At 39.1% G+C, this 15,201-nt stretch overlaps 1 protein-coding gene across 2 annotated transcripts in view; it reads left to right on the top strand.

Annotated features, from left to right (window-relative positions):
* The window catches only part of COPA (COPI coat complex subunit alpha), a 50,485-nt gene that overhangs the window by 21,914 nt on the left and 13,370 nt on the right, over positions 1 to 15,201 (top strand). Inside the window, exons 11-17 of one of the 2 annotated variants that reach the window (XM_004002669.6) lie at positions 4,367 to 4,517; positions 5,457 to 5,523; positions 6,473 to 6,548; positions 8,456 to 8,538; positions 9,619 to 9,758; positions 10,468 to 10,553; positions 10,669 to 10,807. In XM_004002669.6, the coding sequence (XP_004002718.1) occupies positions 4,367 to 4,517; positions 5,457 to 5,523; positions 6,473 to 6,548; positions 8,456 to 8,538; positions 9,619 to 9,758; positions 10,468 to 10,553; positions 10,669 to 10,807 (742 nt within the window). Of the gene's footprint in view, positions 1 to 4,366; positions 4,518 to 5,456; positions 5,524 to 6,472; positions 6,549 to 8,455; positions 8,539 to 9,618; positions 9,759 to 10,467; positions 10,554 to 10,641; positions 10,808 to 15,201 lie in introns of both variants that reach the window. The other variant, XM_004002670.6, reaches the window with a different exon arrangement.

Genomic DNA, 15,201 nt, shown 5'->3' with positions numbered 1-15,201 from the left:
GGTTGTCTAATTTGTTGGCATATCATTGTGGTATTCTCTTATAATCCTTTGTATTTCTGTGGTATCAGTTGTAAATTTTCCTCTTTCATTTCTAATTTTATTTGGGCTTTCTTTTTCTGTGATGAGTCTGGCTAAGGGTTTGTAGATTTTATCTTTCAGAGAGCCAGTTCTTAATTTTTTTCCTTTTTTTTTTTGGTCTCTATTTCATTTATTTCTGCTCTAATCTTTATCGTTTCTTCTTCATACTCACTGACCTTTGCTCATTCTTCATTTTCTGGGTTTTTTAATATATTTAGATTGCTTGAGATTTTTCTTTTCTTGGGAACAGACCTGTTTCACTGTGAACTTCCTCTTAGAGCTGCTTTTGCTGTGTCATATAGATTTTGTTTCCATTTTCATTATTTCCAGCTATTATTTCTTCTTTGTTATTTTTGTTGACCCATTTGTTGTTTGTAGCTTATAGTTTAGTCTCTGTTTGTGTTTTATCTAGATTTCTTCTTGTAGTTGATTTCTAGGTTCATACTTTTGTGGTTGAATAAGTAACTTGAAATTATTTCAGTCTTAAATGTATTGAGCCTTGTTTTGTGGCCTAGCTTGTGATCTGTCCTGGAGAATGTTCAGTGTGCACTTGAAAAAAATGTTCAGTTCAGTTCACTCAGTCGTGTCCAACTCTGCAACCCCATGGACTGCAGCATGCCAGGCTTCCCTGTCCATCACCAACTCCCAGATGGAAAAGAATGTATTCTGTTGCTTTTGGATGGAATGTTCTCTATTAATTCTGTCTGGAAGTGTGTCATATAAGATCAGTGTTTCCCTATTGATTTTCTGTCTGTATATGACCTGTTCATTGATGTTGGTAGAATATAGTGTCCTTTACTATTATTGTGTTGTCACTTTCTCCCTTTATGTCAGTTTCTCCCTTTATTTCTATTAATGTTTGGTTTATATATTTAGGTTTTCCTGTGTTGTGTGCTTAAATGTTTGCAAATATTATATCCTCTTGTTGGATTGACCCCTTTATCATTATGTAATGCCCTTTGTCTTTTGATATGATCTTTGTTTTGAAATCTATTTTGTCTAATATGAGAAATGTCCCAATTTTCTTTTCTTTTACATTTCCATTCCTTCACTTTCAGTCTGTGTGTGTCTTTAAATCTGAAGTGAATCTCTTGTAGGCAGCATATAGATCTCATTTTTTTTTTATCCATTCAGCCACCCTAAGTCTTTTGGTTGACACATTTAGTCCATTTACATTTAAAATAATTATTGATAAGTATGTGCTTATTGGAGGAGGGCATAGCGGTCCACTCTAGTACTCTTGCCTGGAGAATGTCATGGACAGAGGAGGAGACTGGAGAGCTATAGGCCATAGGATCGCAAAGGGTCAGACACGACTGAAATGACTTAGCACAGCACAGCATGGCATGTGCTTATTGACATTATGTTCATTTTTTTCTGGTTTTTGTAGTTCTTCCCTGTTTCTGTCTTGTTCTCTTGGTTTCTTCCCTTGCAGTTTGATGGATTCCTTTAGTGTTAGTATGTGTGGATTTGTTTCTCTTTATTTTTTGTCTATCCATTGTTGTTACCATAAAGTTCGTATATATTGAACTGTATATATATATGTCTATTTTAAGCTGATAGTCACTTAAGTTCAAAGAGATTCCAAAAGCGCTCCATTTTTAACACACACCTCATTTGTTTTTGATGTCATGTTTTTGTTTTGTGTATCCCTTAACTATTTTTTTTTTAATTTTTATTTATTTATTGTTTTGTTGGGACTTAGTTGCAGCACACAGGATCTTTCATTGCAGTGTGCAGGCTTCTTTCTACTTGTGATATTCAGGTTCAGTAGTTGTGGCTTGGGAGCTTAGATCTCACACCCTGCATGTGGCATCTTAGCTCTCCGACCAGGGATTGAACCCACATCCCCTGCAGTGGAAGGCAGATTCTTAACCACTGGACCACACAGGGAAGTCCCTCCCTTAACTATTTATTATAGTTGATTGTACTACACCTGACCCTTTAACAGTGTGGCAATTAGGGGCACTGACCATCTGTGCAATCTAAAACGTGTGTATAAGTTTACAGTTGAATCTCTGGATGTGTGGTTCCATATTTGAAGATTCAACCAACCATGGATTATGTAGTATTATCATACATATTTAGTGCAAAAGAACTGCATATAAGTGAGCCCGTGCAGTTAAAACCCACATTGTTTAAGGGTCAGCTGTTCTCCCTGTCTTTAACCTTCATATTAGCTTTTTAAGTGGTTGATCCACTGCTTTTACTATGTGTTTGCTTTTACTAGTGAGATTTTTCCTTTCATTCATTTATTTTTTTAAATTTTATTATATTTTATTATTACATTTTATTTTTTATTTTGTTTTTTCATTCATTTTTCTTATTTCTAGTTGTGGCCTTTTCTGCTTAAAGGAGGCCTTAACATTTCTTGTAAGGCTGCTTTAGTTGTGGTGAATTCTGTTAAGGTTTTGCTCGTCTGAGAAACTCTCCAATTCTGGATGATAGCTTTGCTGGATAAGTAGTACGTCTTTTCCTCTCAGCACTTTAAATGTATCGTGCCATTCCTTTCTGGCCTGTAAAATCAGCTGATAGTCTTACAGGATTTTTCTTATATGTGATTGTTTTTCTCCTGCAGCCTTTGAGATTCTGTCTTTAACTCTTGCCATTTTAATTAAAATACATCATGGTGAAGATCTCTTTGGGTTCATCTTATTTGGGAATCTCTGTACTTCCTGGCCCTTGATATCTATTTCCACAGGTTAGGGAAGTTTTCAGTCATTATTATTCAAATAAATTTTCCATTCCTTTCTCTCCTTTGGGAATCCTATAATGCGAAAGTTAGTATGTTTGGTGTTGTCCCAGGAGTCCCTTAAGTCTCCTCACTTAAAAGAATCTTTTTTGCTGTTCCGATTGGTTGATTTCCACTATTCTGTCTTACAGATTGCATATCTATTCTTCTGTTTCATCTAATTTGTTGATTCCCTGTAGCGTAATTTTTCAGTTATTGTAGTCTTCACTTTTGATTGGTTTTCTTATATTTTCCAAGTCTTTGTGGAGTTATCACTGAGTTCTTCCATTCTTCTCTCAAGTTTGGTGGGCGTTATTATGATTGCTTCTTTGAACTCTTTATCAGGTAAATTACTTACCTCTTTCATTAGGGTTTTTTTCTGGGGTTTGTTTTGTTTGAAACATCCTGTCTCTTCATTTTGAATGACTTTTGGCATTTGTTTCTATGGATTTAAGCAAAACAGCTACCTTTCCTGGTCTTAAAGAGTGGCCTTGTGTGAGAGCATCTCCTGTGTAGAACGCACCTGGCGGCTGTGGCAGGCTGGCTGGAGCTGGAGTGCACGTGGGCAGGCGTAGTCCCTGGGGAGTGTGGGCTGGTAGCCGTCTTGCTGGGGTGGCTGGGGCTGGAAATGGGCCTGGGGCAGTCCCTGGGGAGCGCTGTGCCTGAGGCCATGGAACTTTTATTTGTAGTGAAGGGAAGTAGACCCATAAAACAATGAATATGTGAAACATTGTGTGGTGAAAACTGCTTTAAAGGGGAGTTAAGCAAAAGTGGGTGGGAGAGAGAGGGGAGAGTGTGGGACTGCTGCTTCAGGAAAGTGAAGGGGATGACAGATGCAGTGACAATAGGAACAGCAGGTACAGAGACCGTGACGTGAGAGATGCCTAGCATGTGAGGAGCATCAGAGTGGCCAGTAATGCAGCATGGACTTTGCCTTGTAGGCCACTAGAATTTAAGATTTTATCCTGAATGAATGGAAAGCCATTGGAAGGTATTGGGTAGGGAAGTGACATGATCTGGTTTATGTGTGGAGTGCACACTTGGAGGACAAAGATTGAAAGTTTTTCTGAAGGATGGATAATGCTGGTAGAGAAAAGTGAAACGTTTTTAAAAAACAGAATGAGGAAGTCTTTTTAAACTAATATCCATTTGTTCAGTACATACCTTTTATGTTCATTATATGATAGTGACTGGGGAATGATGGAAGTTATTGTAATTTATGCTTTCAGGGAGCTCAGTATATAGTGGGGGTGATATACCTAAACAATTACAGTGCAAGGTAAGTGCTATGATGGAGGTTTGTACAGGCTGTTAGGAGAACACAAAGGAGGACTTGTCTAATGTGCCAGTATGATAGCGTGAGTATTGGGAAAGGATTTACAGGTGTTCACTTGAATAAAAATTCCAAGAATTGTGGGAATTCAGACAAGGATTGCATTTAAATGTCTTAACTTTGTTTGTAGCATACATACACAGTCATTATCTTCATGTATCTGCTGTTTCCAGTTTTCTTTCTTACCTGCAGCTAATTCTTTCCTCCCTTTCCCTGTGGCCCAGGCCATGATGGTGGCATGATTGTATTTAAACTGGAACGAGAACGGCCAGCCTATGCTGTTCATGGCAATATGCTCCATTATGTCAAGGACCGATTCTTACGTCAGTTGGATTTCAACAGCTCCAAAGATGTAGCTGTGATGCAGTTGAGGAGGTAAATTAGACTTAATTCTTCCCTCCAAATTGTCTCATCTGTTACCATGATACAGTACCTACAAATTGGACGCTTGTTCTTTTAACAACATTTTGGATCTCATCTCCTGTCACAGATAGAATCCCCAGGGGCATGTTGGGCAAGGTCATGAGACAAATGGGAGCGCCCCTGTTAAGAATGTTAGAGATCCTGAGGAAAGGAAATCATACAGCCAGTTGGGCAGGTGTCTTGAAAACTGGAGAAAGTTTCCTGGTTGAGAGTAGCCCAACTTGGTGACAGACCTGTTTGCCTTTATTTGGCATTTCTTTTCTATAACTCTTTCTTTGCTCTTTGGCAAAATGCACACAACTCTAAACCAGAATATATGTCTCTGGAAACTCTTAACTCTGAAGATATGATAACCTCTGGGGTGCCTGGGAAAAGGAGCTATCCTCTTGGAAAGCCAGCTGTATTAGCATGCTGAAACATTCATGGTAGCAAGCTTTGGCATAAGGGTTTGACAGTCACCCTCCAGCATTACTACAATAAAAAGATGGGTTTATGTTAATATTCCAAGGGACAGGAGAAACTAGCCCAGAGCAAATCACATCATGTTACTCTGTGGTGTCCACTGCAATTATGTGTAGGAATTTGTACCCAGGAAGAACCAGTCCCACTCACTACAGTGAGTGCTCAACATACCTTCTGCTGAATAAGTAGACTTGTACTAGGTGAGCTTTTTAAAAACACTTCACTCAAAGCTAAAAGAGGGGAGTCCCTAAGTCTTAAAGGAAGGAAGAAATGGATGCATTATTCATTAATTTTCTATTCTTGATTATAAAAGTGATAAGTATATGTGTAAAGATTAGATAAGAAGGAAGTATAGGAGTAATGCCTTTTTTCCTGTTTTCATTATATCTCTTTCCTAAATTTCTTTTTTCTTGGTATACGGATCTCTAGTGGTTCCAAGTTTCCAGTGTTCAGTATGTCGTACAATCCAGCAGAAAATGCAGTCCTACTCTGTACAGTAAGTAAACCTCCTAGCATTTCCTCATTTCCCATAGGTCTGTTTCTCATGCCCTTAGAGGATCTCTGATGGCTTCTTAGAATCTATTTAATGGTCATTTTGAGAGCGCTGAAATAGTAAACAAAGGCTCAAACCAGGTAGACTTCAGTTCTCATGTTCAGGGTTTGTGTACTTACATCTGTCATAAGGTTGACAACTTCTAAACTTAATGGAGCATGAAGTTGAATCACCCAAATCACCAAAAGTAATTTGAAAGTATGTTTGGGGCTATATCCTATGCAAAGGAGATGCTTATCTTGATCTCTCTATTTGGGTGAAAATAGTAGAGCGGATTTTGAGAAGCATTCCTTTCATTATTGTTATCTTGGGGCCTCATTTCTTGCCATACAATTTTTTTTAAAAAGAAACAACATTCTAATTTTAGTTCCCTGGTTGCCAAATCAGAAGAATGAAAACTTCTTTTTCCCAATAGGACTTCTAGTTTCTGATCCCAGTCCTTTTTCAATATGTAACTGTCCCATATTTTCCTCCTGGCAATTTTCTTTAATGTCTTTTTTTTCCCTTCAAACAGACTTTAAGTTGATGAGTTTCCTCAGGTGGGCCATTGGAATATTGGTCTCTTAATCTGTTAATTTGTGGAATAGAGAGCAGTCCTTGCTTTCATTCAGAAACTATCTGTGTCTTTGGAAGATAAAAGGAAAAGTTGCAAAGAGTTGGACATGACTTAGCGACTCTAACAACAGCAACAAAACTTATGTGAATGCTGAGTTCTCTGGCAATGCGCCCTATAATTTTTAGCTGTAGAAGCATCCAAATGTCCTCTGAGTGAAGGGTGTGAAGAGTATAGTTTCAGATTGCTGTCTGTGTAATGATACTGTTTTCTGTGTCAGAGTAAACTGGTATCCTGGGGACTCCTACTAACAATTTAATTTCTCCCATTCCTCTACAGAGAGCCAGCAATTTAGAAAATAGTACCTATGACTTGTATACCATCCCCAAGGATGCTGACTCCCAGAATCCTGATGGTAGGCATCTCTTTGTGTACCCAGCTCTGCTCCTAGCTCTCCTCACCCACATCGTCTCTTCTCTTCAAGTTTTTCATTCCATCCCCAGGCCATGGCCACATCACTCATGCCTGTTGGCAGGTGCTGCTGCCAATTGCATCGGAGGCGACCACAGTGTGAAATATTCATGTTCCTCCTCCATTTCATTACTCCAGCTAGATATATATATTTTATAATTTGGTTATTAGACACTCTCCATTTTCTCTTTCAGCACAGCATGTTATCCTAGTTTATTGTCAGCTGATATGACTTTCACCCTGGTAGTTTCATTTATTTAAAAATGTGGTTCCAATCTTGCAATGTCTCATCCTGGGACTAGGGATTTATGCCCTCCCATCCATATCCAGATCCGATTTGCTTCCTTTTGCATGTCAAAATGATGAGGCTGTTAACAGCCCCACACCCCACCAGGGATCCCAGGATCCAGCTGAGACCCTGCCTGCCTCTTTCATCACCACCATCCCTTGTTAATGTCCTTACCATTAGCACTTGCTGACAGAACATTCTCAGAGTAGATTTGAGCCTCACTATGCTTCCTTTAGTGTACTTCCTCCGGTGGATTTGTAGGTCAGAGGCTTGCGCCCCAGGTCCCTACTCTTAACAGCATACTTCCATGACATTCCAGACCCTATCAACAAAGTCTGAGAGATATTTTGCTAGTTCTGCCCTATTGTGGGTGCTCCTCTGTCATTATTGCTGCTAATATGATCACTGTTCTGTAAGTGTGGTCATGGTGAGAAGAGAGAAAACCTATATGTCTTTGGTATCCATAAATGAAAATTCTCTCTCATAAATTAATCAGTTGAGCCATTTCTGACCAATTTTTATTTGGTCCCTGCTTATCCATCCCCTTGCTTCCCTTCCCCATCTGTTTACAGTTAATAGAGTCTAAAATATTTTTGCTTTCTCTTATAACCACTTTTATTTTCTCCTTTCCATTTTATGAGGGAGATGATAATAAAGGAATAAAGATACAGTCCAATGATAGGGAGCATAGAGGAAGAGAAAGAGCAAAAGCTTGAATAATGTGGTTCTCCAGCCCCTGGAAAATGGGGCTTTGGGTTGTGATAATAATTAATTTTGTTAAAATTGCCTGAGACCTCTGGTTGTCAAGGGGTGGCCTGGCAAGGCTGGCCAGTGTGTATTGTCCAGTGTCCTGCTGATACTGATAGATAGAGTATTTAGTGCATCCTTCTGTGTATCCCCTTTGAAGTTTCCCAGGGGGTGGAGTGCCTATTTAGAATTCTAATTAGTCAGTGAAATACTTGGAAACTGAGAAGCATTTTGTAACTTTCTTCCTGGTATTAAGAATGATTGATTGACATTAATGGAGCAACAACTTGGTGCAAAATTCTGCCCAGCATAGAGCTGCCTGGATTTAGTTAGGAACTCTGTGCCCCACCCTGCTCTACTAGGAGGTCTGTATTTGCATGTTAAAAGCAGCAGAGCAGCTGGGTCCTGGAGAGAGAGCTGTATCTCTCCTCTAGCTTGTTGAGACAGGAGGTCCAAGATACTCACAGGCTGCTTGCTTTGTGCCACAGCTTGGCCAGAGAGGCCCTGCTCGTTAGCTTGATGGAGTGTGCTGTCTCCCAAGATGGGTGGTCCTTCTCTGCCAGTATATGGTGTTGGCTCAAATCACTTGGCCTAGAGAAAAGAGACTTGGCAGGGGTAGAGGTTGGAGTTTGGAGGGGACTGGTGGGGAAAAGTCCCTGACAATAGCCTCAGGTTATGGCTGAATTAGTTAGGAAGCAGCTGAACTGGCAAAGCCAACATGGCAGCCAGCAAGACTGGCAGCTTCATGGCACCTGACTGTGTCACCTGCCAGTGGCTTACCACATGCTCCTGCCCTTTGGTTTTGTTCTTCTTAGCTCCTGAAGGGAAACGATCCTCAGGCCTGACAGCTGTTTGGGTTGCTCGAAATCGGTTTGCTGTCCTAGATCGGATGCATTCGGTGAGTTAAGACTAAAAAAAGGGAAATTAATTTGGGAAGTGTAGTGGCAGTGACCTCTGTATTGCAAAATAAATGCATGATTTTTCTCTTATTCTCCCTTGGGTAGCTGTTTTCCTTGTGTATTAGCTTCTTTCTCCTAAAAAAAAGTGAAAGTGTTAGTCCCTTAGTTGTGTCCCCACAGACACAACAAAGTGTTAGTCCCCGTTGTGACCCCACGGATTGCAGCCTGCCAGGCATCTCTGTCCATGGGATTCTCCAGGCAAGAAGAGGTAGGAGTAGGTAACCTTTCCCTTCTCCAGGGGATCTTCCTGACCCAGGGATTGAAGCCAGGTCTTCTGTACTGCAGGCAGATTGTTTACCGTCTGAGCCACCAGGGAAGCCCTCTTTCTCCTTAGTTCTACCCCATACCCCTTGGGGATAAAAGGCCTTAAAAGTGATTTGATTGGATGGAGGACCACTGTGGCTCTGGGCTTAAGAACCAAGCAAAGCCCACTCCTCATTACACAGGGGCCAAAAAAACATCAAATTTGAAATAGATGAGCTGGGAAGTCCCTGGCGGTCCAGTAGTTAGGACTTAGTGCTTTTACTGCCGGGGCCAGAGTTCAGTCCCTGGTCAGAGAACTAAGATCCTGCAAGCCATGCAGCTTGGGCCTGACCTCCACCCCGCACCCCACCCCCAGTAGGCGAGCTGGATAAGGAGTAGATCCTCTGCCTTACCCTACTACATCCACTGGTATTTAAAATGTAAGGGATTCTAAAAATGTTAAGCAAAGCTCTCTTGAGAAAATATTTAACAAAAATTTAAGCCCCAGAAGTGCTCCGTTCTCTCTCTGGTTGATTAAGGAATTCAGATTTTAGTTAGACCTCATAGGATATTTCAATTGAAGAAAGAAAAAAGGCTATTAAGACCCTATCAAGAGGATCTTAGCTAGAGTGGTCTACATATAGTGGTGATTGACCTGGACAGCCAGAAAAAAAAAAATGGTTTATCAAAGCTGAGGAATAATTGCTAAGGGACATTGTCACCTGTCATCATCTTACATGTATTCCTCTTAACCCTACCTTTTATATTCATTTCAGCTTCTGATCAAGAATCTAAAGAATGAGATCACCAAAAAGGTACAGGTGCCTAACTGCGATGAGATTTTTTATGCTGGCACAGGCAACCTCCTGCTTCGAGATGCAGAATCCATCACGCTCTTTGATGTACAGCAGAAGCGGTAACATGTCAGATATCCCTAAGCAGACAGGTTTATAGTGGGGGAGAATGGAAATCTTTAGTGGGAGCTTTTTTCCCCAAGTAAGTTTGACTTGTGGCTTGGCCAGTTTTTGTGCTATAATTCCAAGGCTCTTTCTCATCACTTTTTTCCCTCTGTGATCACCCTCCATCCTGTACACACACACACACACAAGCGTTACAAAGGGCTTGTTAATTTGTTTTCAGAGCATTTATCTGAACAAAGATAGCTCTTGGGACTTAGAATAATAGGATCACAGGAATGAATGGCATAGTTCCTATACTTAAAGGAGCTTATGGTGCAGTGGTGAAAATAGACATACACAAGTTCCGAATAACACATGGAAATGAGGGTCATGGAGTTGAGGAAGGTGGAAGTGTACAGTATAAGCCAAAATACTTGTCACCGAACTGTAATACAAAAATACTTATTTAGTATTAAGAAATTAGGGGGAGAATGGATACATATGTATCTACGGCTGAGTCCCTTTGCTATTCACTTGAAACTGCCACAACACTGTTAATCAGCTATATGCCAGTACAAAATGTTTTCGGTGTTAAAAAATTAATTAAATGCTAAAAAAAAAAGAAGAAATTAGGATTTACATTAATTTGGAGATGAAAAGGAGGAAAGTCATAACCTGGAACAGGGGAATCAGGCCCACTCATATTTGCCGTTCTCTCTATCCCAGGACTCTGGCATCTGTGAAGATTTCCAAGGTGAAATACGTTATCTGGTCAGCAGACATGTCCCATGTAGCACTATTGGCCAAACATGGTAAGTCTTCATTATATCCACCCTGATTTAGAGACCAGCCCCTCCCTCCCCATCCCTGCCAGTCTGCTTCACTCACCCTGTCCAGCAGAGCACTCATGTCCTATGCCTCTTACAGCCATTGTGATCTGTAACCGCAAACTGGAGGCTCTATGTAACATTCATGAGAACATTCGTGTCAAGAGTGGGGCCTGGGATGAGAGTGGGGTATTTATCTATACCACAAGCAACCACATCAAATATGCTGTCACCACTGGGTAAGTTAATTATCTGAAAATACAGAATGGGAGAAAGTGGCTTCTTAAAATCACTATCCTGTCTCAAGAGACATACTGAAGTCCTCTTTGAACTGTCTTTATGGAGAAGCATTGTTTGGCATATATATGCTGGAGGCATCAGAGCATTCTTTTTTCAGCTCTTTTAAAATTGTGTGAAATATGACACAAATATAGAAAATTATACATATTATAAATATATGAAATAGCAAACAGTTATATAATGAACATCTGTGTAACTGCCACCCAAGTTAAGAAATAGAACGTTTCCCTTTGCCATGTGGTCCCTATTGATCACAACCCTGTCTCTTCACCACACAAAACGTTATTCTGACTTTTATGATAATTTCTTCCTTGCTTTTCTTTGCAATTTTACCACCATTATTTTATCAATAAAATAATGATTTAATTTTGCCTGCTTTTGATCTTCATATTAATTAAATCATGCTGAATATATTATTTCATATTTTGCTTGTTTTGCTCAATATACTGTTTGTAAGATTCATCCATGTTATAGCTCTAATTTACTTGTTTTCATTGTTGTATAATACTGTTATATGAATATAGCACAGTTTATCAGTTCTATGCTAGACCGCTAGTTGGGCGATTTCTAGGTTGTGGCTGTTAGGAACAGTGTTCTCTTAAACATTCTTATATGTACTCTGGTTCCTATGCACATACATTGCTCTAGGGCATTTCCCTCAAGCAGAATTGCTGGGTCATAGAACATGCTTATCTTCACATTTGCTCACTAATGTGAAAGAGTGGTTTTAGCAATTTGCACATCCCGCCCAGCATTGTATAAAAGTTTCCTTGCTTGTCACCCTGGCCGGCACTTGCCTTTGTCAGACTCATTTTTGACTGGCAGATATGTGATGTATTTTGTAATTTTACATCACTATTATCTCATTCCCAAGGAGATTGGACAACTTTTTTTATTTAGCCATCCATCAGTATTTCCTTTCCTATGAATTTTGTTCAAGGCTTTTTTTTTTTTTTTTAATTTTATTTAAAATCTTTAATTCTTACATGCGTTCCCAAACATGAACCCCCTCCCACCTCCCTCCCCATAACATCTCTGTGGGTCATCCCCATGCACCAGCCCCAAGCATGCTGTATCCTGCGTCAGACATAGACTGGTGATTCAATTCTTACATGATAGTATACATGTTACAATGCCATTCTCCCGAATCATCCCACCCTCTCCCTCTCCCTCTGAGTCCAAAAGTCCGTTATACACATCTGTGTCTTTTTTCCTGTCTTGCATACAGGGTTGTCATTGCCATCTTCCTAAATTCCATATATATGTGTTAGTATACTGTATTGGTGTTTTTCTTTCTGACTTACTTCACTCTGTATAATCGGCTCCAGTTTCATCCATCCCATTAGAACTGATTCAAATGAATTCTTTTTAACGGCTGAGTAATACTCCATTGTGTATATGTACCACAGCTTTCTTATCCATTCATCTGCTGATGGACATCTAGGTTGTTTCCATGTTCTGGCTATTATAAACAGTGCTGCGATGAACATTGGGGTACATGTGTCTCTTTCAATTCTGGTTTCCTTGGTGTGTATGCCCAGCAGTGGGATTGCTGGGTCATAAGGTAGTTCTATTTGCAATTTTTTAAGGAATCTCCACACTGTTCTCCATAGTGGCTGTACTAGTTTGCATTCCCACCAACAGTGTAGGAGGGTTCCCTTTTCTCCACACCCTCTCCAGCATTTATTGCTTACAGATTTTTGGATCGCAGCCATTCTGACTGGTGTGAAGTGGTACCTCATGGTGGTTTTGATTTGCATTTCTCTAATAATGAGTGATGTTGAGCATCTTTTCATGTGTTTGTTAGCCATCCGTATGTCTTCTTTGGAGAAATGTCTATTTAGTTCTTTGGCCCATTTTTTGATTGGGTCGTTTATTTTTCTGGAATTGAGCTGCATAAGTTGCTTGTATATTTTTGAGATTAGTTGTTTGTCAGTTGCTTCATTTGCTATTATTTTCTCCCATTCAGAAGGCTGTCTTTTCACCTTGCTTATATTTTCCTTTGTTGTGCAGAAGCTTTTAATTTTAATTAGATCCCATTTGTTTATTTTTGCTTTTATTTCTGGAATTCTGGGAGGTGGATCATAGAGGATCCTGCTGTGATTTATGTCTGAGAGTGTTTTGCCTACATTCTCCTCTAGGAGTTTTATAGTTTCTGGTCTTACGTTTAGATCTTTAATCCATTTTGAGTTTATTTTTGTGTGCGGTGTTAGAAAGTGATCTAGTTTCATTCTTTTACAAGTGGTTGACCAGTTTTCCCAGCACCACTTGTTAAAGAGATTGTCTTTACTCCATTGTATATTCTTGCCTCCTTTGTCAAAGATAAGGTGTCCATATGTGTGTGGATTTATCTCTGGGCTTTCTATTTTGTCCCATTGATCTATATGTCTGTCTTTGTGCCAGTACCATACTGTCTTGATGACTGTGGCTTTGTAGTAGAACCTGAAGTCAGGCAAGTTGATTCCTCCAGTTCCATTCTTCTTTCTCAAGATTGCTTTGGCAATTCGAGGTTTTTGTATTTCCATAGAAATCTTGAAATTATTTGTTCTAGTTCTGTGAAAAATGTGGCTGGTAGCTTGATAGGGATTGCATTGAATTTGTAAATTGCTTTGGGTAGTATACTCATTTTCACTATATTGATTCTTCCAATCCATGAACATGGTATATTTCTCCATCTATTAGTGTCCTCTTTGATTTCTTTCATCAGTGTTTTATAGTTTTCTATATATAGGTCTTTAGTTTCTTTAGGTAGATATATTCCTAAGTATTTTATTCTTTTCGTTGCAATGGTGAATGGAATTGTTTCCTTAATTTCTTTTTCTACTTTCTCATTATTAGTGTATAGGAATGCAAGGGATTTCTGTGTGTTGATTTTATATCCTGCTACTTTACTATATTCATTGATGACCTCTAGTAATTTTCTGGTGGAGTCTTTAGGGTTTTCCATGTAGAGGATCATGTCATCTGCAAACAGTGAGAGTTTTACTTCTTCTTTTCCAATTTGGATTCCTTTTATTTCTTTTTCTGCTCTGATTGCTGTGGCCAAAACTTCCAGAACTATGTTGAATAGTAGCGGTGAAAGTGGACACCCTTGTCTTGTTCCTGACTTTAGGGGAAATGCTTTCAATTTTTCACCATTGAGGATAATGTTTGCTGTGGGTTTGTCATAGATAGCTTTTATTATGTTGAGGTATGTTCCTTCTATTCCTGCTTTCTGGAGAGTTTTTATCATAAATGGATGTTGAATTTTGTCAAAGGCCTTCTCTGCATCTATTGAGATAATCGTATGGTTTTTATTTTTCAATTTGTTAATGTGGTGAATTACATTGATTGATTTGCGGATATTGAAGAATCCTTGCATCCCTGGGATAAAGCCCACTTGGTCATGGTGTATGATCTTTTTAATGTGTTGTTGGATTCTGATTGCTAGAATTTTGTTGAGGATTTTTGCATCTATGTTCATCAGTGATATTGGCCTGTAGTTTTCTTTTTTTGTGACATCTTTGTCAGGTTTTGGTATTAGGGTGATGGTGGCCTCATAGAATGAGTTTGGAAGTTTACCTTCCTCTGCAATTTCTGGAAGAGTTTGAGTAGGATAGGTGTTAGCTCTTCTCGAAATTTTTGGTAGAATTCAGCTGTGAAGCCATCTGGACCTGGGCTTTTGTTTGCTGGAAGATTTCTGATTACAGTTTCAATTTCCATGCTTGTGATGGGTCTGTTAAGATTTTCTGTTTCTTCCTGGTTCAGTTTTGGAAAATTGTATTTTCTAAGAATTTGTCCATTTCTTCCGCGTTGTCCATTTTATTGGCATACAACTGCTGATAGTAGTCTCTTATGATCCTTTGTATTTCTGTGTTGTCTGTTGTGATCTCTCCATTTTCATTTCTAATTTTATTGATTTGATTTTTCTCTCTTTGCTTCTTGATGAGTCTGGCTAATGGTTTGTCAATTTTATTTATCCTTTCAAAGAACCAGCTTTTGGCTTTGTTGATTTTTGCTATGGTCTCTTTTGTTTCTTTTGCATTTATTTCTGCCCTAATTTTTAAGATTTCTTTCCTTCTACTAACTCTGGGGTTCTCCAGTTCTTCCTTTTCTATTGCTTTAGTTGTAGAGTTAGGTTATTTATTTGACTTTTTTCTTGTTTCTTGAGGTATGCCTGTATTGCTATGAACTTTCCTCTTAGCACTGCTTTTATAGTGTCCCACAGGTTTTGGGTTGTTGTGTTTTCATTTTCATTAGTTTCTATGCATATTTTGATTTCTTTTTTGATTTCTTCTGTGATTTTTTGGTTATTCAGAAGTGTGTTGTTCAACCTCCATATGTTAGAATTTTT

The sequence above is a fragment of the Ovis aries genome, chromosome 1 (genome assembly GCF_016772045.2).
Source record: "Ovis aries strain OAR_USU_Benz2616 breed Rambouillet chromosome 1, ARS-UI_Ramb_v3.0, whole genome shotgun sequence".
Lineage (NCBI taxonomy): Eukaryota > Metazoa > Chordata > Mammalia > Artiodactyla > Bovidae > Ovis > Ovis aries.
Note: the sequence above shows the minus strand (reverse complement) of the source record. Positions and strands in the feature narration are given on the sequence as shown.